General features: G+C 40.3%; 1 protein-coding gene across 17 annotated transcripts; it reads left to right on the top strand.

Moving 5' to 3' along the window:
• Positions 1-1,112: 1,112 nt before the first annotated feature.
• On the top strand, positions 1,113-21,809 carry LOC135109319 (WD repeat-containing protein 44-like). 17 transcript variants are annotated; one of them, XM_064020658.1, is made up of 25 exons: positions 1,113-1,297; positions 4,679-4,772; positions 4,980-5,090; positions 5,228-5,389; positions 5,558-5,803; positions 6,339-6,486; positions 6,656-7,143; positions 7,740-7,865; positions 8,133-8,340; positions 8,658-8,758; positions 9,303-9,353; positions 11,385-11,521; positions 11,972-12,046; positions 12,762-12,863; positions 13,417-13,567; positions 14,106-14,169; positions 14,452-14,606; positions 14,716-14,886; positions 15,502-15,624; positions 16,005-16,136; positions 16,457-16,618; positions 17,502-17,617; positions 17,974-18,101; positions 18,464-18,644; positions 18,803-21,809. In XM_064020658.1, exons 1-25 carry the CDS (start codon positions 1,227-1,229, stop codon positions 18,900-18,902), a joined length of 3,603 nt encoding a protein of 1,200 aa, XP_063876728.1. In that variant the 5' UTR covers positions 1,113-1,226; the 3' UTR covers positions 18,903-21,809. The 17 variants fall into 17 exon arrangements, with proteins under 17 accessions (XP_063876728.1, XP_063876726.1, XP_063876739.1 ...); XM_064020656.1 differs by having other exon boundaries at positions 5,225-5,389; positions 6,659-7,143; XM_064020669.1 differs by having other exon boundaries at positions 5,225-5,389; positions 6,656-6,900.
• The last annotated feature ends 881 nt before the right edge of the window (positions 21,810-22,690 follow it).

Raw genomic sequence — 22,690 nt, 5'->3', positions numbered from 1 at the left:
TTCGGTCAAAACCTGAAGACATACATTAATGATCATAGACAATATTCTGTATGAATAACTTGTGTAATACAGGTATGATTCTGCACGTTACTTATAGGATAATGTATTCTTACACAGACAGTCGTTACACTTACGTGTTTGGGTCTTGAGGTAATCGTTAAGTAACGCGCACGCCCTTTCTAACAGGTGTTCTACGTAGGTCTATCTTCTTCTGTCTCTGCACCGACACACGTCCTCCCTACACGAGTGTCCTCAGCAGTGTCCCTATCGTCCTCAGTTACTGCCTGGGTTCCTACCCTGTCCATCGTTATCCATTAGCGGCGGCGATAAGGCCGGCCTCATCTCAGCCTCATGTCATAACAAGCATCCTTCATCTCCTTACATCAACACTACCTCAACACCGACCGTACAAGAAATTCGGTGACTTAGGCCTCGTCTTGGTCCTCGCCCTGACCTCCAGATCCTTTCCTTCCTCATTGACAAACTCGCTTGTACAACTTCTTTCACCCGCTTGGCGGTAACAGTGAACATCCACAAAATCTAGTGCACTTTCATTCAAAATACATGACCTATTACAAGCTTAATCAAATCCTTCTCACTGTCTGCACTTAGCAAACCCAACGCAATCGCAGTCTGTTTTGAAACGCTTGTACTCATTAAAATTATTTTTAAAGGTCAAGATGATTAGTTGAGTTCTCATGTATGTTTTTCCTAATGATAATGCAGAATATTTGTTACTACGACTGGGTTTACGAAACACCCATGAAAACAAGTATCCATTAGATGCTGTTTAAAGTAAAGTAAGACGTGGAAGTGTTAGAAAATGATGTGTGTGTGTGTGTGTGTGTGTGTGTGTCATAGGTGTTTTTATATCAGGCTAATATCACAAGCTCTCTTCATTATCTCCATTCATCCACGACTGAAGCCAGAGATCCGTTATCAAGTTTTTTTCTCAATTCAAAGATTACAACAAGAGTTTATCAATCCATTACCCTTGCAAATTGCGTCATCCACACCTGACCAATCCTGAACCGCATACCACTAGTGACCTCATGAGCCGGGAACCAGTCACCGTCCAGTCCCTTTATGACATCACCAAAACCCAGCCAATCCCAGCGCATGTAAACACTCATGGCTGCCGTCAGCTGACCGAGAGTGGGCTGGCCAGCGATACAAGTTAGGTTAGATGGAAAATTACACCCATAACTCAGCTCCCATGCCTAATTATGTCGTCTGAGAGTGACCCAGAGGAGTTTTATGATGCATCCGACGTCACTCCGCACCGCCAGACCTGCAGGTGAGGCCTCAGATGAATGTTGTAAGAAAGACAGGATTCTGAAGAGGTGTGTCACCTTCAGTGCAAAGAGGCGGTGCTGCCCTCCTGTCATGCCCACCTCTTGCTTTGGTGGTTAAGAAGGAGATATAGTCAATTTTTCATGTTTACTTGAGTGTCTGTATAGGTTCTGCAACTGTTAATCTCACCAGTTCTTGTTTTTCACATATTTTTCGTCTTAGCCTGAATGTCTACTCCCCATCATGTCCACCTCTTATTTTGGTGATTATGAAGGAGATATGGTAGCTTCTTTATGGGTAAATCTTCTATTGTCGTCTTTCTCCAGGACTGCCAAGCTTAGGGACTTGCTGAGAAAGCAGAATTTTTGGGTGGGGAGGCCAAAATAGGCCAGATTTGGGAAACCTTTAACATTTAAGGAGAAAACATCCCGTTTGGGAAAATCTCTTAAGAATAATCAGCAAACACAATATCCGCCCATCCCTTACACCCTTTATGCTATCCTAACCTCCTGAAGCACTAGTTTTACTTCATAGTCCCGCATATCCCCCACTCTATGCTATCCTAGCTGGTAAAATTGCAGTTAAACACAATACGACCTATCTTCTTTTTTCTCCTTTATCCCCAACAAGCTTAAGGATCTGGTGGGAAAGTGGAATATTAGGGTGGGGGAAGCAAAATTCATGAAAAAGAAGTCTAAGGACAATCAGTCACATATTGATGACACTGTCTTGGAAGGAGTCCAATAACCAAAAGGCTTACCAGTCTACACAACTCCTTAGCCTTTTATCCCACAAGAGTACAAAATCCAGTCTTTTGTCTTGCAAGAGTACAAAAGTACAACAAAAATAAATAAGGATGAATTTAATTATTATAGATACCAGATAACCAATGTCCATTTTTTCTAACTCCAGTAATTTTCTTTAATGAAGGGTTTGGGGAGCCATCGCTACACCACATCCCTAACACTGTCCACTCTTCTTCCTCCTGTCATGTCCACATCTTGTTTTTTTGGTGGTTAGGACAGAGACATGACAGCTTTTTCATGCTTGGAGTGACTGTATAGGTTTTATTGTTTGTCTAGAATGTTTGCATTTTTTTCAATTTTTCCATCTAAATCTCAACTTTTGTCTTTATTCTCTCGTTATTTCCTCCTCAGGTTTTGTTGGCTATGAAGGAGGTATGACTTTTTTCTTGTTTGCTACTGTTGGTCTTTACAGTGTATGTGCATGCACTTTTATCTGAACCTCAACATTTTGTCCACTCTTCTCTCTCCTGTCATGTGCTCCTCTTATTTCAGTATTTATGAAGAATATTTGGTCACTTTTTCACTTCTGCTATTCCAGGTTTTGTTATTTATTCTTTGTATGGTCTTTCTTTTTTCTCTCTGAAGCTTCAAAAGACCCAAGCTTTTCACTCATTTATGTCTTCCTCCTGTCTTTCATCATGTTTTATTTTATATCTCATACCAAGACAGTATGCAGCAACTGTAAAGGTTTTGCGCTTTCTCAAAATTGCTTCTCTGCCAGATCCTTGAGGTTGTTGGGGAGAAAATAAAATAGGGACAAAATGAGGCGTGTGCATGTGTGTGTAATAATAATAATAATAATAATAAACGGTTTATTATTTAGGCAGTTGACAAACTGAAAATGTACATAGGGGATGGGGAAAAACTTAACATTAATCCTAACGGTAAGACTAATCTAGGAGGGAAATACTATCGATTGATGGCTCGCACCATGGTGGGAATCGCACTGAGTCTGTACCGGTCCGTGCGCGGCGCCTTCAGGGGCGTTATTTTGTTGTGGTGTCTGGTGGCACGGACAGGGCGAGGCGCGTCGGGCGGCAGCATGTCTCTGAGACGCGGATGATGCAGTAGTCCCTTCCCAAACTTCTCCAGAGCCTCTCGGTGCCTGGTGGATATTCTGGACAGACTCAGGGTGGTCAGGGCTTCTTCATAGGTGGTGTATGCAGGGCCAAGGATGACCCTGCACGCCCTTTTCTGCACACTCTCTAGCTGTAGCTGTTGAGTGTGTGTGAGGGAGGAGGACCACGCTGGGGAGGCGTACATGAGTTTGGGGAGGATGAAGGTGAGGTACACCCCCCTTAACTCATCTGTCGGCGTCCCCAGCGACCTGAGTCTGCGCAGCATGTACAGCCTGTAGGTAGCTGATCTCACGGTGCTGGCGACATGCTGCTTCCAGGTCAGCTGGTCGTCCACCGTGACTCCGAGAAGCTTGGCACATTGGACCACCTGGAGGGGGTGAGGGCCCACTGTGAGCCGGGGAGGGGGCACTGGTACAGAGGAGGTACAGAAATGCATCACCACAGTTTTGCTGTGGTTGATGGTCATCCTGCTCTCCTCTGTCCACGTCTGCAGTCGCTCCAGAATTGCTTGCAGTGGCGAGTAGTCCGGGTTCTTGTTGGAAACTGGGACGCCCACGGTGCAGTCGTCCACACATACACAGTGTGTGTGTTTGTGTGTGCGTGTGTTGGTACTTCGAACCATTGACCTTAGCCACCCTTACTAGTTTTCATGTGAAGGTCACTTAGCAGGGATGGAGAGGAATTTGATACTCCCTTTCACTCACACACACACACACACACACACACACACACACACACATTGAGGAGGGAGAGAGACAGACAAGGGGGCATGTAAAGAAAATAGAGGAGTGGATGTTCAGGCGACATCAAGAAATACAACTTTCTGTATAGAACTAGTGAAATCTGGAATGATTTAAAGGAAGGGGTGGTTGCAGCAAACAGTGTACACATGTTTAAAGAGAAACTGGATAAATGTGGTTATGGAGACAGGACAAAATGAGCTTTGCCTTGTGCCCTGTACAAAACAACTAGGTAAATACACACACACACACACACACACACACACACACACACACACACACACACACACACACACACACACACACACACACACACACACGCACACACACAGGAGAGCCTCTTAATGTGTAGCCTGTATTCATCTAGCAGTAAGTAGATACAGGATGTCAGCCAAGGATTTGTGACCTTGCTGTCCCAGTGTGTGGTGTGAGAGTGGTCACAGTCCTTTCCAAAGATTGATCGCTATGAGCTCTATGTTCTTTCTGTAGGGGAATGGCTGGCTGGGTGACCAGCAGATGACTGTAGGTGAATTACATGTCTCATACAAGTGCCAGTCGTATAGAAAATCATTATTTTACACTAGTTCATATTCAGTATATATATATATATATATATATATATATATATATATATATATATATATATATATATATATATATATATATATATATATATATATATATATATATATATATATATATATATATATATATATATATATATATATAAATCGTCCATGTACATTAAATTTTTCTACAGATTGGATGATGGAGTGCCTGGAGAACTATTCTCCCAAGTTCACCTGCAGACAACAACCCAGGAACAGACTACAGCTTTGGCAAACCTAGCTCTGGTGAGTACCACTTAGCCATGACAACTGTACTGGTCTTACTATTGGGTATATGTGCAATGGTAATATGAGGAGTGTGTGTTGTAATGGATCTGTTCTAAAGTGACAGTGTATTACCTTTACCCAAGTGATGCTGTGCACTTTCCCTTGCAGCAGAATCTCTTAGTGCTTTATTATCTTCATTGCTAATGCTGAACACCTTCCTTACAGAAACATGATTTGCTTCAGAATACAGACAGCACAGTTTCTCAGCAATGCCCTCCTCCATCTTTGATGCAGCCTCCTGCTCAGCCTTTCTTGCATCCTCTCAAAGTATTTAATGTGAGTTTTGTCTGCCTTTGTGCATTGATAATTTTGGCTCCTATGCTCATTGGTAATTTAGGCAACACTTGTATGAATGAAACATTGGACCATTTTATGCTCAGTATCAAATTGTGACTGCCTTGAACTTGCAGCAGCCTCCTTCAAAGGACTTAGTGAGCTCTGACCAAGCCAAAAGTGAAGGCCTGCCTGCTGGAGTGGATAAGGAGGAATGTGTCAGCCTGGGAAGCACAAGTGGAGGGAAGCGGGATATGGAGGAGTCCAGCAGCGCCTGCAGTGGCTCGCTGCTTGGAAACCTGGTGAGTTATTGCCATATTAACCAAACCCTAGAGTGTAGTGGTAAAGGAATGGTGATACAGTGTCTTTAGATCATATAGGAAACATTATGTAGGTTCAAAGAAATAGTAAGTCAGTGTCTTTTTATTGGGAAACATTACACAAGCTAAAAATTTGTTGTGATTTTGAAGGGTGATGATGACGATGACGATGATGCTGCCCCTCGAGTCTGGTCAGGGGGAAGACGACGCATCAAACACCCAGAGGTTCGCCGGCAGATCCAGACTGAAGATGACGACCACATCAATCTGCCCTCACCACTTGGGAGTCAGTCGTCTTCAGCTGATGGAATATACCCCTCTGGCAGAACCTCTCACCCTTTCCGAGTAGTCGAGCACGACGCTGCCAGTGTTCAGAGCTCTATATCACTGGGGAAGGTTAGTAGCTTGGATCCAGTAATAGTCCTCTTTATTACAGGTGTTTACATAGGAACAAAAGGAAATAGGGAAGCTACAAGAAACCATCAGGCCTATGTGTGGCAGAGCTAGAAGATATTACTGGGGAAAGTTAGTAGTGTGAGCTCAATGGTACTTTTTATTATGGTTGTTTAGGTGCCTCCCTAATATTACCTTTTATTTTAGGTATTTAGGTAATGATAGAGGCATAAAATATCAGTGGGAAACATGTATAGTGTCTGTCCTGTACCACTGTTTATTGCAGGTGTTTAAGTAATGATAGAGATACAAGATTAGAGTCTTCCACTTTCAGGGGATGCATTTTAAAAAAAAGCTGAGAGTGTGAATTTGATCATGTGCAGTGAAAGGGGGATACTAAAAAGCAGGGTTTCTATTTAGCCTTGTCTAGTGTAGGCAGAGTGATCTTGTTTAGCCATGTAGGGTTTGGTAGATGTCTGTAGAAGCTTATTTGAAGATGCCTTGTAGAACATAGCCAGACAGATAATTCTTTTCTCAGGTTGGCAAAATACTGGGTGGACTAGAAGGACATATCATACAGGAAAGTCAGCAGAGCAATGAAACTCAGCCAGAAACAAAGTCTATTGAATCGTCTCATTCTGATCCCTCCAAAGACGTCAGACCATCAGGAAGTGTGATGTTGGCTAGTGAGTATGCTGCACTTTCATATTCGGCTTGGTTTATATTTTGCCATAACAGGATTATAGGTTTTAATAATGATAATAATGAATGAGGGTTCCTGCTGCTCTCTTGTCTTGTACTATAATTTTCAGTGCAGGTGCAACAGTGAATTGTAATGCATTGTTTTCTGGCCAGCAGGTGACATAGCTGGGATAACCATGTCTCCAGAACCTGACCTTGTGGCCAGCACAAAAAGCAGCTCAGGCAGTGACAAGTCCAACAGCCTTCCTCGCACAGGACAGGAGTCTCTTCCACCTGATCTGCCAACACTTGACGTTTCTTCCCAGCCACAGATAGCAGTGTCCGACGCCTTCCCTGTACAGCACCTGCCCCATTCTGAACCTTCCAGAAAGGATGGTGCTCTTGAGTCTTTGCCTGGGGTATCTACCACTGCACCTACTCCTTCTCTTTTGGATGATATTAGGAGTCAGCCCCGTATAGGTATTCATTACACTAGCAGTTATGATTCAGAGGCTGGCAACATGAGAGCTGCATCCTACAAAGTTCATGCTCCAGCTCCAGTGGTTCAGGGTCCCCACCAGTACCCACCATCAGGCCAAGTGACAAGCGTCCCTGTTGCTCCACCTAGAAAAAAGCGAAGGAACAGGCACAACACTGATGATGTACGTGTGAATGATATTGAAGGAATGTAATCTCAGTTGTGTGGCTAGAGTCATTGTACCTTCACTATCATCTTCCTCATCATCATTATTATAAATTTTTACAATGCATGGTATAACAAGATTCACGACTCGGAAAATACGGAACATGAAGGAACGATGCTTTCCTCCATGCAGCTTTCAGTGTTGTGAATACTTGGAAAGCATGCTGCTAGTGTCACTTCACTTGCGTCATTGCATGGAAGCAAACTTGTAGATTGGCAACCTGCAGTCACATCTCTGCTTGAATTGGCAACTATAGATGATTATTTCAAAAGTGGATGCATACAGGGAGGTGTTGATCAGTATTGATAAGATAGTTGTGATAGCATAGAGCACATGTAGCGTAGAGCACTGATTTCTGATTGTGGCTTGTGAAATACTGCACCCTTCTAGTGCACATGTGTACCTGACCCAGAGCTTTGGCTGATTTGAATGGCATAATTTTGAATGAACATATTGTGAGAAAATCATCATGTCATATCCTTCAAGGAGTAAAGGGCAAGTGTGTCAGTCAGATGGAAAGTTGGATTAATTTACTTGTTATTATGTTGGCACAGGACACGGCAAGTGTGTCATCGCTGCCCTCCCCGTCACTCGCCCTCTCGTCTGTGGACGCCATCAGTATTGGTCAGTCATTAGATTTACGTCAAGCCGTCCGTGGAGAATACCTTGTTAAGCCCCAGGTAGGCTGTGCTTTTACTGTCGTGTTGGACTACCACTTACACTGATATATGAATTAGTGAAGGGATTAAATCTTAATTACTGTTAGGATCTGTTCACCTATACTTCATGAGTGGCTGCAGTTTGCTAGCATTGATAATTTAGAGATTTGGGATGATACTCCCAGCAGACCACTGTAGAATTCTGAGTATTAATAGGTGGCTCTATATCTTTTGAGAGCCTAACTTGTTTATGATTGATTATCTGATTGTTATATGTGCATCTCAAAGGACTCGGAAAATGCTAAAGCAGTGGGTCCAACTCCTGAGGAAATAGCTCGACTGGAAGCTGAGGACAACACTAGTCAGGCTTCAACTCCCGAGGCGTCTAGAGCACCAAGTCGTCTTGCCAGTTCCAGCCAGCAGGCAGCCTCTGCCAGTGAGACGCCCAGCACACCAGGCACCCCGGGGTCCATCCCCTCAGACACAGCATCATCTGGTGAGGACTGGCTGGCTGGCTATCTTGTTTGTTCTTAACATATGTTCCCAAGGGAATGCCTGTGATAGGGTTCTACAAAGCAGCAGCCAAATGCCTCAGAAAATGACTGGGAAGCTTTTTGGGATGCTTGTGACTACAGCAAGCTCAGATAGAGTTGGTGCTGTGGTCATATTACCATATATCATTGCTTCATTGAAGACCAGTGTGATATCATTGGTCTGCCTATATATCAGGCTGGCATTCATTGCTAAGGCACGTGGTATTGCAGTACCAGTGGTGCAGAGATTCCTCTAAATACCTGTTTCCTCACCTGACAGATGTGGCTGCCAGTCCAGCCTCCAGCAACGAAGGTCAAGTGAAGCAGCTCAACTTGATGGTTCGGACTCGATCAGACTCTGGAAAAGAGCTTTCTGATGCGGTAAGTAATGGTGCTTCTCTCTAATGTCACCCAAGCACTGCTTTTGTTCCTGTATAGTTGTAGTATATGACAGTATTCAGAATATGGACGAGTTACTATTGAAATTCTTTGTTAATGGAAATAAGCTGTGTAGCTGAAAGGAGTTCAGTTATCATGAAGTTGTTTAAGTGTGTAGTAAGAGTGAAGAAGGGTGCAAAAATTCCTTCAAGCTTATAAGGCTAGGGATGGAAGGCTGTGTGTGTCTCATGATTGTGCTTTTTTGTTGTGTTGGTCTTGAGTCAGTAATACTGGCAGCAGAACCAATAGCAGGAAAGAAATAGAACTTAACTTAGGCCATGGTGAAGTTGAGGGAACACTCTCCCATTGTTACACTATGGGGATGATTTGTATTTGTGTATGAAACTATCTTGTACTGACTCATGCTTGACAATTTTCTCCATTTCTCTTCATCATTTCCAGTATTCATCTCATTGCTGCATTAGTTGAGAGTGATGCAATGCTTAGTCAGATCAGGAGCTATAACATAGATCTCCTCTCTTTGAAGGAATGGATATTGCAGTCTCCTGTTGACTTTGATGACATCATGAGTGACAAAGTGAGTTTGGAAATGTAAAAGCTAATTCTAGTTGTCATGTAGTGGATTGAAGTTAGCTCAAGGCTGATTATTTGTCTCTGATTTAATTTGTTTTAGTCTCTAGAATGCTATTAATTTGTATGTCTTTAATATCCTCACTGTGTATACCCTCTTTATTGTATTTAGTAATTCATACACACACACACACTCACACACACACACACACACACACACATATATATATATATATATATATATATATATATATATATATATATATATATATATATATATATATATATATATATATATATATATATATATATATATATATATATATATATAAAATACAGTTATATGTGGATAAGTTATCTGTGTGATGAAGAGGAAGCATCAGACTCTGAGCTAACATTTGGCAATTTTGAAATGATACCTTGAACCAAAAGAATTAACCCAACAGTGTACAAAAATCTCACATTTAAAGCTGCATTGTGCTTCCTCCATCAGTCTGCAAAACCTGTTCCAACACCAGCAATCCCAGACAAGATTCTGCCTGGTGATCTTAATCCAGACCTTATCAATTATCTGACCAGAATATCATTAGTATGTTTATGATTTTTTTTCACTACTAGGACATTCCATTTCTCATTGTTGAAGGATGTATGTTTCAAAGATCACTTCTTCCATAGACCTTAAAGATATAATGTAAAGATTCATTATTAAGTTGTCTTTTTTTCTTTATCCCAAGTAAGGAAATTTCAGTCTTGCTAGAAAGGAACACTTATGTTTATCTGTTTGCATCGGGCCAATGTTCCCACTAAGACGGTAGCCGATATTTAACACAGCCACAGTTCCAGTCTTGCTAGGAAGAAACACATACCTGTCTGACTGTCTGCATCAGGCCAATGTTCTTACCGAGAGAGGTAGCTGAGATTTAACATAGACACTGTATCCTCAGCAGTATGGAAGCTTGCTGTCAGCATGAATAAATTGTTATGTTTATAATATGACTCACCCATCACCCTCACTACTCACTTTCTCTCTCTCTCTCTCTCTCTCTCTCTCTCTCTCTCTCTCTCTCTCTCTCTCTCTCTCTCTCTCTCTCTCTCTCTCTCTCTCTCTCTCTCTCTCTCTCTCTCTCTCTCTCTCTCTCTCTCTCTCTCTCTCTCTCTCTCTCTCTCTCTCTCACAAACTTCCAATGTTAGTCAGTCTCTACATCAGGTTGAGATTCTCCCTAAAGACCAGCTGAGATGAGACTCCCCATGCACCTCATAGTGCTGCCAAAGATATTTATTAATCTTCATAGTGACCCTGCTCACCAGAGACCAGTGGCTGTCACAAACCATTAGCTGTGTTTTATATAGCTCACCATCAGGCCCTTCTTGTATAGTTTCAGTGTTACTTAAGATACAATCTGGTATTTCACTGCCATTGTGTGCCTCACTAATCCAAAAGACTTAAGCATTCCAGTGATAATTTTACCTTTTTTTTTATCTATTTATTTATTTATTTTTATTTTTTTAACCATCACTCTAGTTCCCTTTCAGTGATGAGAGGAAAGTTATTGTTGAACGTTCCACACGGACATTGTGAATTGACATGAGCAAGTTCAACTGCATCCCATTATACAAAGATTTTCACACAGTACATGTTAAGCACAAGATTTTTTTTTTTCCTCATGATGGTTTTCTTTCCAGCAATATGATGCAAGGTTACTGTTCTTGAGTGTTATAAATGTATAAAGAATCAACCTATATTAATTTATTTTTACCTGTGATTATGTACTGTTTTCTCCCTCCATTGACAGCATACTGCAAATTGTAAATAAGTAATCTTACATGCTTTCATTGTGGTAGTGCATAGAGTATTTTATCATTGATTAACCACCGTACTACTGTTACTATACCACACTTATTAATTATTAAGGAAAGGAAATGGGATATGAATTGCATCACATCCTGCTGTGCAAACATGATAATCCTGAGACGAAATACCAGAGAAAACCTTTGTCACGCATAGTAAAACACTACATCACTTTCTTATCCCTTTTAGGAGATCCTGCAGCAGGTGACTGTGCTGAACCTTGACACTGGTGAAAGAATTGCCCTCAGTGATGCTGAGAACTGTCTACCCAAGGCCCTCAACCCTCTGTCTCTCCACATCATGAGACTCACCAGTGAATATGTCAGGTGTGTATTCCCTCCCTGCACTGTCCCACCATGCACAGCAGGATTTCATAGCGCCTTGCACGCTGACTAACTCAGTACACTAGAAATGCAGCTTGTGGCAAAATGTATCTGATAATGGTGGGCTGATGAGTGTGTGTGTGTGTGTGTGTGTGTGTGTGTGTGTGTGTGTGTTTTCTCTACCCTCATAGCTGGCAATACTCAGTTTTTGAAGAATGATAATGTGAAGTTGTGTTGAATCCCATAAAGGAAAATAAAGGTGTTAGATGAAATGACGATGGTAATGATGATGATGATGATGATGATGATGAGTTGAATGTATTCTTTAATATGAAAAGTAAAAAGAAAAAAAAAATAAGCCAATACTGATATTGAGTATAAAGCTTCAGCTTTCATGTAACCAATATATCTCTTTGGATGACCCATTATATAACAAATGATTTGCTGCTGTAGAGGACGAGCCACATCAGGAAGACCAATGTCAGCTGTAGACAGCTGCCTGCAAGCGCTAAGCCCCAGCAGCTCTTGGTAATATAAGGCACACTGTACTGTACATGTATCTTGCATTGAAGTTTTAAGCATCACGTAGACATATACTTTGTGGTCACACAGGTTAACGTTTACTGGTAGGTTAGAACTTAGGAATATATTTTTTGCCTGTAGTAGAGTAGTGAATCAAATGCACCTTTTCATCAGTGCAATGGCATTTTAATGGTAGAATATGAGATGTACTCTATTGCCATGACATCATTTTAGTGAGACGGGAGGCAAGTAGACTGGTAGTTTAGTCACATCATAGAGGAGAGCAGTACCAGTTTTTGTTATATTTATTTTGTCAAGTGTCCAGCAGTATTTAACATAGATACCAGACATTTCAAGGATGCTGTTGTCAGTGTATGGTTAAGTTTCTGAGTCACCACTAGGATGCTGCAGCACTGGGTCTATGTGTGGCTGATGATTAGCAAACACCTGTGCTCTGACCATTCCACAGCATGTCAACCAAACATTTTACATCTGGCTCATTTACAGTCCAGTAATGGAGGAAAGTGTATACGTTAGCACAAGACATTCATATTTCAAGAGTTGGAGCTTCCATTTGAATCCTCAAACTGTTAATGTTAATGGTACATCAGTGTAATTTAGTCTCATTACAGTAAGAAGTTGTAGCATGTATTTCTTTGTTTCTATTGAGTATTTGTAGAATGATGAGTCAAGCTTTAGTTAAGGTCACTTCCTTTAACAGCAGTTCTAATGTTGATGGGCCGGAGTCAGATGAAGAAAGTGTTGTCGAGGTGAGCGTCAAGAAACTTCCTGATGTGGACAGTTCAGCAGTAAAGAAAAAGACGTAAGTATAGTCTTTGTATAAGCAGTTAATTTTTGCCAATCTAGACAGAAGATATTGCATGAAAAATTATTGTTGTAGTGTTGGTAATTCAAAGAAATGATTATTAGAACTTTTTTGCAATATTCCATTGTATTTTCTTTTTTTTGTGTTGAAGTCTTTGAATTTCTTTGGAGTACTGTCAGCATGGTTTTGGAATACTTAATATGGAAAGAATATAGAGCATGTTTTCTTGCAGCAGAAGAATATGTGACATGTTGTCAAGTTCCACCTTGTCTGTTTCCACCTAATTCTTCTCCAAGACAGTTGCTTCAAGAGTGATACATATACTTCACACTCCTATTTTTTTATCTATTATTTATATGTCTAAGCTCTTGCAGTGTTGTATGGTTGCCTACAAGACTATCCCTTTCCACCAGGGCCTGACAGGGCTAAGAGTGTGGGTGACCTGTGTATGAGTGTGTGGTGCCTTGTCAGGGCCACACAGATTGCCAGCTTGTTACATAGATGAATAGATAGATTATTTATACTCCTTATTTATCATAAAATCTTACAGATCCCAACTGAAGAAATTCTTGGGTCGAAAAATGGAGTCTGCCGTGAACAAAGCACGATCTCTTGCTCATGAAGTTTCCCACAGACACCGTGAAGAGAAGGACATTTTTGAGGATGATGCGCCAGCCCATGACACTATGCACTATGTCAAGGTAGACTAATCATTAGTATTGTCATTGTAAACCTGTATTCATGATGTAGAGGGAGTGAATATTTTGGTGTATAAACTGTATTCCCAAATGTTATGGCATCTTATCTCTGCCACTTCTAACAGGCTCAAGTGAAAGTTATTTAGGATTTTCACAATGCATTGTGTCAAGGGAGACTGATCACTTGTATTGGCTATGTAAACCTGTGTTCAAGATGATGGAGTGAATACTTTGGTTTATGAAGACTTTATTCCCAAATGTTATGGTGTCTTATCTCTGCAACTTCTAACAGGGTCATATGAAAGTTATTTAGAGCTTTGAAGGATGTTTTCATGATGCTAATGGTAGTTTAACAAGGAATCTGCATCATTAGTGGGGAAAAGCATGAACAGAATCCAAATATTCATCTTAGTGGCTTTTGAAAATAATCCTTATGAAAAAATAGTGTTACAGACCTTGTATGTAACAGCTTACCAGTTTAGTCCTCTCTGTAGACTGTAACAGAATTTTTATTAATTTAATGTTTCTCTTCTTTTTCCAGATCAAAACTGGGCACAAAGGACCTCATGAATTTGACAACCTTATGTATGTCCAGGAAATTGCAGGTAAAGTATTTGTTGTTTGTAAGTTTGAGCTTGTAGGATTTTGTTACCCTTTCAAACTGACTGTCAGAGTGTAATGCTTTTATGATGATTTTAGATTTCTGCCCTGATCTAAGGAGAGTCAACAATATCAAGATTTTCAGTCTCCCAAGAAGTAGAATATGTGGTCCCTGCATGGGATTGTCAGCCTGATGTATAGATAGATAGAAAACATACAGTTTGCTAATGAAAGTAATGATTTGTATCCCCTAAATAAAGTAGATTTAGCATTACCAATACTTTCAGGGGAGCACACAGGGCCAATATGGTGCACAAAGTTCAGTGGGTGCGGCCGACTGCTGGCCACGGCCGGGCAGGACCACATGCTGCGGGTGTGGGTGCTCAAACAAGCCTTCAACTACTTTCTGGACATTCGCACAAAGTGTAATGCCGACATCAAGGTGAAGTCTACGCTGCACTCCTGTACATCTGTGCTTGTGTGAACCACTAGAGTGTAAATATTCAGTAAATAGCAAGGACATATGTCACGAGGCACCAACATCATTCCAGGTATCACCAACTCCCTCTCAAGAGTCGCTTGTGTCACAACATTCTGGGCAGTCAGGAGAGGATCCAGGCTCCCTTGACCCCACAGATGATGGAAGTGCACCATTCATGCCCAAGCCTTTTTGCGTCTACACAGGACACTCAGCAGACATGCTGGATATCTCCTGGTCCAAGGTAAGGAATGGTCCACAAGACTGTCCCTTTCTACTGGGGGCTGATGTGGCTAAGAGTGTGTGTGTGTGTGTGGTGCCTTGTCTTGGCCACTCCACTTGGGATTGCCAGTTTGGTATATATATAAAGATGGAATTCTGAAATCACCTCAGTAACTACCATAATCTTTATTTGTTGAATTCTTGTGTCTCCTCTTTGTAATATTTGTTATGCTCTAAGAGGAAGGCCAAAGAGAAGGTTCATGGATGTGCTGAGGGAAGGTGTATGGGGTGATGGGATAACAGAAGAAAATACAAAAGACAGAGTCAGGTGGAGATAGATAATGTACTGTGGTAATGCCTATTTGGAGTAGCCCTGAGAAATAACCATGGCAGTAATAGTGAAAGATGGATTTGTTTTATTGTTTTATATTTCATTACTTCACAGCATTATATGGTTCCAAAAACACAGTTTGTGGATCCTGACCCAGGAGGCTTCATCCTGTGACATCACCAATAGCTGACTAAAACACACATGTAATATTTTTTTGCATATGGTGAGGCAATAAAAAAATTTTGCGAGCCATTATCACCCCCTCCCCCCCTGCCTTCCCTCCCTCTAAAACTAGCCCTGTTTCAGAACTACTTTTTGCTGACCTCCTCAATGGACAAGACAGTGCGACTGTGGCATATCAGCAGGAAGGAATGTCTTTGTATATTTCAGCACATGGATTTTGTCACAGCAATTGCATTTCATCCCAAGGTGAGACCAAAAACTATACTCTCATGTATTTTGGCATCTTGTTTTAAATACTTTTAAGATGCTCTGGTGGGAATTACTGTGGGCTTCTTGGGTTTCAAGGGGCTCAAGAGACTGAGGACTATGCTATTAACAACTCTTGCCTACTTTTAAGAGGTTCTGGTGGGAATTACTGTTGGTTTCAAGAGGTTTATGGATGCTTAAATTATTCTGGTGATAGTTTAACAAGTATCCTGTTTCTTCTTATCACCGGTGAAGACAGTTTAAATCACATACAAAGTTCATTTTCAATTCAAGTTGCATGGAAGAGGAATACTCAGGACTTGTGCAGATGGGGAGAGTAAAAGTCTACTTTGTGCAATTATGGCCAATTCTCCCCACAGGATGATCGCTACTTCATATCTGGTGCACTGGACGGCAAGATAAGATTGTGGAGTATACCAGACAAGAGAGTTGTTCTGTGGAATGAAGTGGAGTGCCAGCCAAACCTCATCACAGCTGCAAACTTCTGTCAGGTATTATAACTAACACCATTATTTCAAGTCAGTTTTCCTTAGCACTCCATCACTGATATTATCTGTCTATCCATTTGATGTTTATTCCTAAGAGCTGCTATGATTGGCATGGCTGTGACAGAAGAGCTTCCATTTATTCCTCTGTGTGTGCTCTAATCCTCTCACCATTTTCTGTCACTTCTCCAGTAATCACTCCTCTTATATCTCCAGAGTTTTTCCCAGTTGTCTTTAAGCATTATCACAGAGGCAGTATACAGAGAAACCACTGAGTAGCATGATTTCATGAATTTGCTATACATTTTCACTTGTTTCAATTTCAGAATGGGAAATATACAGTTGTTGGGACGTATGATGGCCGATGTATATTTTATGAAACAGACCAGCTGAAATACTACACACAGATTTACGTGAGATCCACAAGAGGGAAAAATGCCAAGGGTCAGAAAATTACTGGAATAGAACCCTTGCCAGGAGAAGATAAGGTACGCATCAGTATTCTTCTTCAGTAGTGTGTTCTCTATTTGCTTTATTTCTAGTCTTCCTTTATGTACTAATCTAGTGAACTTACAGCCTTGCTTCCCTCAGTGACTGATACATACATACATATACTAAGACTATCTCCCACAAAAAAGTAGGGGTAGCCAAGACAAGGCACACAACTTTCACAATCACACTCATTCACACCACTCTCTTACCCCCTTATGAAAAGAAAAGGTTCTTCTGCCCTCACTTTATGGGGATTAGTCACACAGCTTGCCAGATCAGATATATAACACCATGCTTATATAATCTCATTGGAAGACTCATCTCTATATCTGTTCTATGCTTGACATCTCATTATCTCCATTCTATCAGCATACTCTTTCCATTGGGCTTGACCCATACTCCTGCTTACGTGTTTTCTTGTCTTATATTTCAGTGATCTTATTCATTGTACTATAGATGATGAGGCAACTGTTTAGAGACTTTAAAGTTGATCTGGAGATGAATATCCTACAAAACCAGTACTGATGAGACATCAGACAAGACAGGGATGGGGGTCAAGAGAGAGAGAGAGGAAAGGTGTTATGAAGATCAGTTTATTTCCCTAAAGAAGCCAACAGTGAAATTAATTGGGAATAAACTCACCTTATAACACCTTTGTCTCTCTCTCTTGACCTTCACCCACAAAACAAATAGTGTTCAAAGACTAGGCCAATGTCAGCCCCTCTTCACATTCTGCTTTAGTTCAAAGATTAGGCCAGTGTCAGTCCCTCTTCACATTCTGCTTTAGGTTTCTACATTCATTGACTATAGTGTTTTGTTAAGTAGTTCCGTCAGAATGTGACTTGTAATACACTTGTAATCTTGTAATACAATTTTCAGATTCTGATTACTAGTAATGACAGCAGAATACGCTTATATGATCTGAGGGACCTCAACTTGTCCTGCAAGTATAAAGGGTACTCCAATACATCTAGTCAAATAAGAGCTGGATTCAGGTAAGTTCTGCTCACTTCGTCTTATTTAATCTATTTTTTTATGAAGTGTTTTGCTTTTTCTGTTTGTAGGAAGAAATGCAGATGGGGCTAAGAGTGTGAATGATGCGTGTATGATTGTGTGGTGCTTTGTCTGGGCCACCTTGTGTGGGATTGCTGCTCTGGTATATAGATAGATTGAGTTTTTTTTAAAGCAAAGCCAGATTGGATCTCATTTCAAGCAAATTTTGAATAGCAACCTCTTGGTATTGCCAGGTCCTGTCTTGACTGTGGGTGAGTGGTTATGAATACCTAACATTATCAAACAGCCAATGTGTAGTTTTAATGTTAGATCTTACCTTAGTATTTTCTATTTGCAGCCATGAAGGGAAATATATCGTTGCTGGAAGTGAGAATCAGTGTATATACATATGGAAGACTCATCATGACTGCTCAAAGTTCCCATCAGCCAGAAGGGACAGGAATGAATATTGGGAAGGAGTCAAAGGTATATAATACTACAGTTTTGCAAGTACTTCAGTGTAAGCATGAAAATAGAAAGTATGACATTAGAATTGATAAGTGTATTAGAAAATTTGCAGGAATTATAACATTGTAACTGTTTGACTGTGAAATGCTCTTAAACCACAAAGACATTAATTATTTCTCAGCTGTTCATTGGTTTCTAGATAAGTTTGCAGATGCTCATTTTGGTGTGTGGAAGTAGGCAGGTATGTTTTGTACATGGACTGCCATGTGTAGGTCTGATAATTTCTTGCAGCTGCCCTGACTTTCTTATGTTCTTATTTTGAAGTGTTCCTTTCTTGCATTTTGAAATATACATGTATGTATATCATTGTCTCTGAACAGCTCACAGTGCAGTTGTGACCTGTGCTGTGTTTGCTCCCCATCCTGAGCTGGTGTTCAGCTTTATTGAGCAGCAGCAGGAGATTCTCAACAAGGCCACTCAGCCCCCAGAGGAGCAGCAGCAGCAACAGCAGCAGCAGCATCAGCAATCTCAGAATAAGGATAGCGGCACCAATAACAAAGGGTACGTATGAATCTCTTCACTCACTTTGCTTTTAATTCAATATAAGAATCAAGAAATGCTGCTCATTTTCAGACTTAATTTGTAAATAATATAAAACCAAAGCAGTGACATGCCATTCTTCATCAAAAGCCAAAATTTCACTTATTTTCTTGTTTCAGATATGTTCTTGTCTCAGCAGACTTTAATGGCTGTATCAAGGTGTTTTTGAAAAAGGAAAAGCCTAAGCATTCTTCACTGCCAGCCTCAGCTCTGGTGTAGAAAGGTTTACAGCACAGGTGATGATCATATATTGCCAATAAAGGAAATCATTTTTATGCATTTTTGTTTATTTGTTTCTTGGTACACGTAGAGGTATGGAGTAGCCTTATATGCATCAAAGCCAAGGGCAAGAAGCAATACTGGAAATAATGTTGATGTTTGATGATTGATTATTGTATATGCAAGCTGTGACAGACAGCTACCATATAAGTCGTCTTGATTGAAGATAAATGAACTTAAAATTTTTTATACTTGACACAAGGTATTAATGATTTCTTTTAACAAATTGATACAGATTTCAGAGTGGTCATATGTTACAAAATATTTGGCCATTGGTTGGGAAATTTTATTCTTGCTGTGATATAGTTCATATTTTCAGTGAATTTGTATATACCATGTACATTGAGACCCTGACACATAGTAGGATTGACATAATAAGATCAGAATATAATGATGTTTCCATACCTACTTAAAATAAACTCAAAATTATGGAATGTGGTGGCCAGCAGCAGCCTCACACCATGCACAGCCTCTGCTTATGTGTCAGTCGTGCAGTTGAGTTGATGTAGTGGAGAGTGAGAGTGGTGGAAGCACCCCACCCGTGATACATGTGGGGGCATATTCCAGCCAGTAGCAGTAAGCTGATTTTAGAGTCCGTCTGGATGAGGTGAAGGCAGCCTTATTGTTGCTCCAGCATCCAGGTGAACTACACTGAAGGTGTTTTATTGAAGCAATCCATATTTTTCAGTTGAATAAACCACTATGGGTCATAGGATCATATTCTGAAACACTTCTGCCCACACTTTGACTTCTTTCAAAAGGCTCTAGTTAAAGTTATCTGGGTTTTTAAGCGTGTTCTCATGATTCTAGTGACAGATTCTACATTATCAACTGAAGAAATACTCTTGGAAACTTGACTAATCATCTCTGATACCTTTGAAAATAGTCGTGGTGAGAGAGCCAAGTGTTTCTGAATATGGGCCATAAAGTGCACAAGAAGTTTATTTCCATTTTAAATAAAACAAGGAGTAATGTAGAGTCATGACAAATGCACTAAAAGGAGTGGATTGATATGAAAATGCCTACTCAGTTCATTATTCTATCATACTGAAAATATATACTTCTGTTCTATATGAGAAGGGCTTGTCCATACAAAACCTTATGTTGTAGAGGGAAGTGCATCTATACTTTCCTCTGCTACTGTACTACATTTATATATGGAGAAAGGAGATATATGAGATGAATATAAAAGGCAGATTAATTCTACAGCTGAGGGTAATGATAAAAGACTTGTAACTCTTGTTTAAATGTTCAGAGCAATGTCTGAGGGATGTAGCCCTTGATGGTATATTTATGAACTTGAAGGGACTGAAAGGTGTTTAGAAGGCAGGTGTATTAGAAAATTACTTGCATTTGAAGAGTCAGTAATGAGGTAGAAGTCAAGCAAAGTGTGACCAAAGATTTTAGGTGCCATGTGGGGAGAAATGTAAAGAATAAAGATGTAAAGGATGTGGTTAGTATTTGAAGAATTGATGGGGAAATGTTAGCCTGATATCTGGCATTGATGGTGAAAGCAAAGATGAGAGGAAATGCATGGTAGACAGATAAGGTCAGAGAAGCAGTTAGTCAAAAGAAAGAAAAATTACATGTTTGTCCATAGTTATGCAGGAAGTCAGTCAGAGTAAAATTGTAAGGAGTATGGAATGTTTAGAATTGGTTAGGAAGATCCAGATATGATCCTTACTTTCATGAGGGTTGGCTTACCACCCTGTTCATATTCCTGTCCTGGAGATGCACTCAGTATCCTCTACCTGTTCTCAACACTCTGTCCTTTGGCTTATTCTGAAGTTTTCTCTGTTTTGAGCTCCTGTCATTGCATTTTTATATTCTGTTCAGTAACTTTTGTGTTGTCCCTGGTCTTGTTGCTTCAGAAGTTTTATTGATATTGTTATGTCTGCTAACTGATAGGATTTGATAAAGTACTGTAACTGATGAAGTACTGTTCTCCTTTGCTGTGAAGTAACCTCTCCATAAATATGAAAGATCTATCCATCTGTGTTGAGTGATCTCTGGCATGGAGCCATACATTCCACACTTACACTAGAATTCCACAGCTTGCTATCATAGTATCAAATAGAGAGACAGCTCATAGAAGGTACCACAACTATCCATTTGAAACTGAGACCCTTTATATTTCTGTCCAGAATCATGCCAGACCTTTTAATCTCTCATCCTTGTCCTCCAAACAATTTCAAAACTTAACCACCTCTCATTCCTCAGGTTTAGGCCTCCAGCCACAGATGTCTCCACTATGTCTCTTCACCATTGCCTCCTATTGTCAATAAAAATAGCTCCACTGCTATACTGCTTCTGATATTCATGACATAGATTGACAGACATTGCATAATACAAATAGCATAATAGAAACAACAATGATGTATGCAACCAAGAAATGGACAGAATCCTGATGCTTGTTATCCAAGCAGTAAAAATGAGATCTCTGAGAGGTGCTTGCAGTGCAAAGAATATAGAGTAATAAGCATATATGAAACAGTGAGCCTGTCAAGAAAGGTGAAGGTCTGTGGAACATCTGAGATGACAAAGTGCATCAGTATGACTGTTGTCAGCCGTGGAGCACAGGAATGGAATAGGATAGGTAGAAGGATACACAGTGTGGATGTGGGGAGAACACCTCCACTAAAATCAGAAGTGTTGAATTACTTTAGAGGATGAGTGAGGGGAAGGGAATGTACAGAGATGAAAATAGGTGTTGTGTTGTGGTCATAGTCTTGAGAAAGTTCTGAGGAAGTTGCATGTGAACAAACAGACTGATCAATATTGAGGTAGATAAATGAGCATGATGGGTGACTGCAGCATACTGTAGATCAATAAAAGAAATTCCTTAGTTGTACTTGTTTTTATTGTTATACACATACCCGCCATAATGATGCCACTGTTTTCCCTGCTTAGTGTTGGTGATGTCCGAGGGAAGTGCCTGTGTTTATGTGCCACACACTGCATGTTGGTGAGTAGCATATGTCAGTGTTGTTTGTTTGTAACTGTATTTATTTTTACTTCCTGAGTTGGACATGGAATATGTTTATGGATTGTTATTGTACTGCTAATCTGTGTTTAGTTTATTCTTGTTTATACAGATTGATTCAACTAGCCTTGTTTATAGATTACACTCATATATGTTTTTAAATTAACTAATTTATTTTTTTTATAGCAAAATGGAAGGAGTGATTGGCAATGATGAGTGAAAATGAGCATAGGAAACATGAAATGGGAATAAATAATGTGTACTGTTCTGTTTCTTTATGTATTTACAATTACAGGTACCATTATTCGCACATGTGGTCACATCATAAAGTAACTGGATTCCACCTGACCACAATGATCAATAGTCTGATTAGGAAGATATCATGCATGCCACAGTAAAGGGAACCTCCTAAAAACTACATCAGATTGCACCAGACTGAGTGTTCTCCTAGGCATTCCATCCCTAGCTGCTGCTTCTCATGACTTAGTAAAGCTGTCATGGTTTCAGAGTGAGATATTACACTGTTGGTAGTGGTGAAGATCCTACTGTGAGTAAGTCTGGGAAGAATAAGTGATATTTCATACAGGGACTGCCACACTCAGCCCTGATGGTTTCTTGCAGCTTCCTTTATTTTCTTAAATTCTAGTGATCTGCCAATAGTTGGTATGCATGGTCTGGAAATAACACACTATTCTAGGTACCTGTGTTGAATGTCCTGTCAGGGATTTGATACTCAGCTGTGTCC

The sequence above is a fragment of the Scylla paramamosain genome, chromosome 18 (genome assembly GCF_035594125.1).
Source record: "Scylla paramamosain isolate STU-SP2022 chromosome 18, ASM3559412v1, whole genome shotgun sequence".
Classification (NCBI taxonomy): domain Eukaryota; kingdom Metazoa; phylum Arthropoda; class Malacostraca; order Decapoda; family Portunidae; genus Scylla; species Scylla paramamosain.
This window is presented reverse-complemented; position numbering and strand designations above follow the sequence as displayed.

Coding starts and splice junctions, on each gene's coding strand:
- LOC135109319 (XM_064020655.1), top strand. CDS start 1,227: ATGTCGTCTGAGAGTGACCCAGAGGAGTTTTATGATGCATCCGACGTC. Junction 5,091..5,224: donor ATCCTCTCAAAGTATTTAAT/GTGAGTTTTGTC, acceptor TTGAACTTGCAG/CAGCCTCCTTCAAAGGACTT. Junction 11,522..11,971: donor CTCACCAGTGAATATGTCAG/GTGTGTATTCCC, acceptor TTGCTGCTGTAG/AGGACGAGCCACATCAGGAA.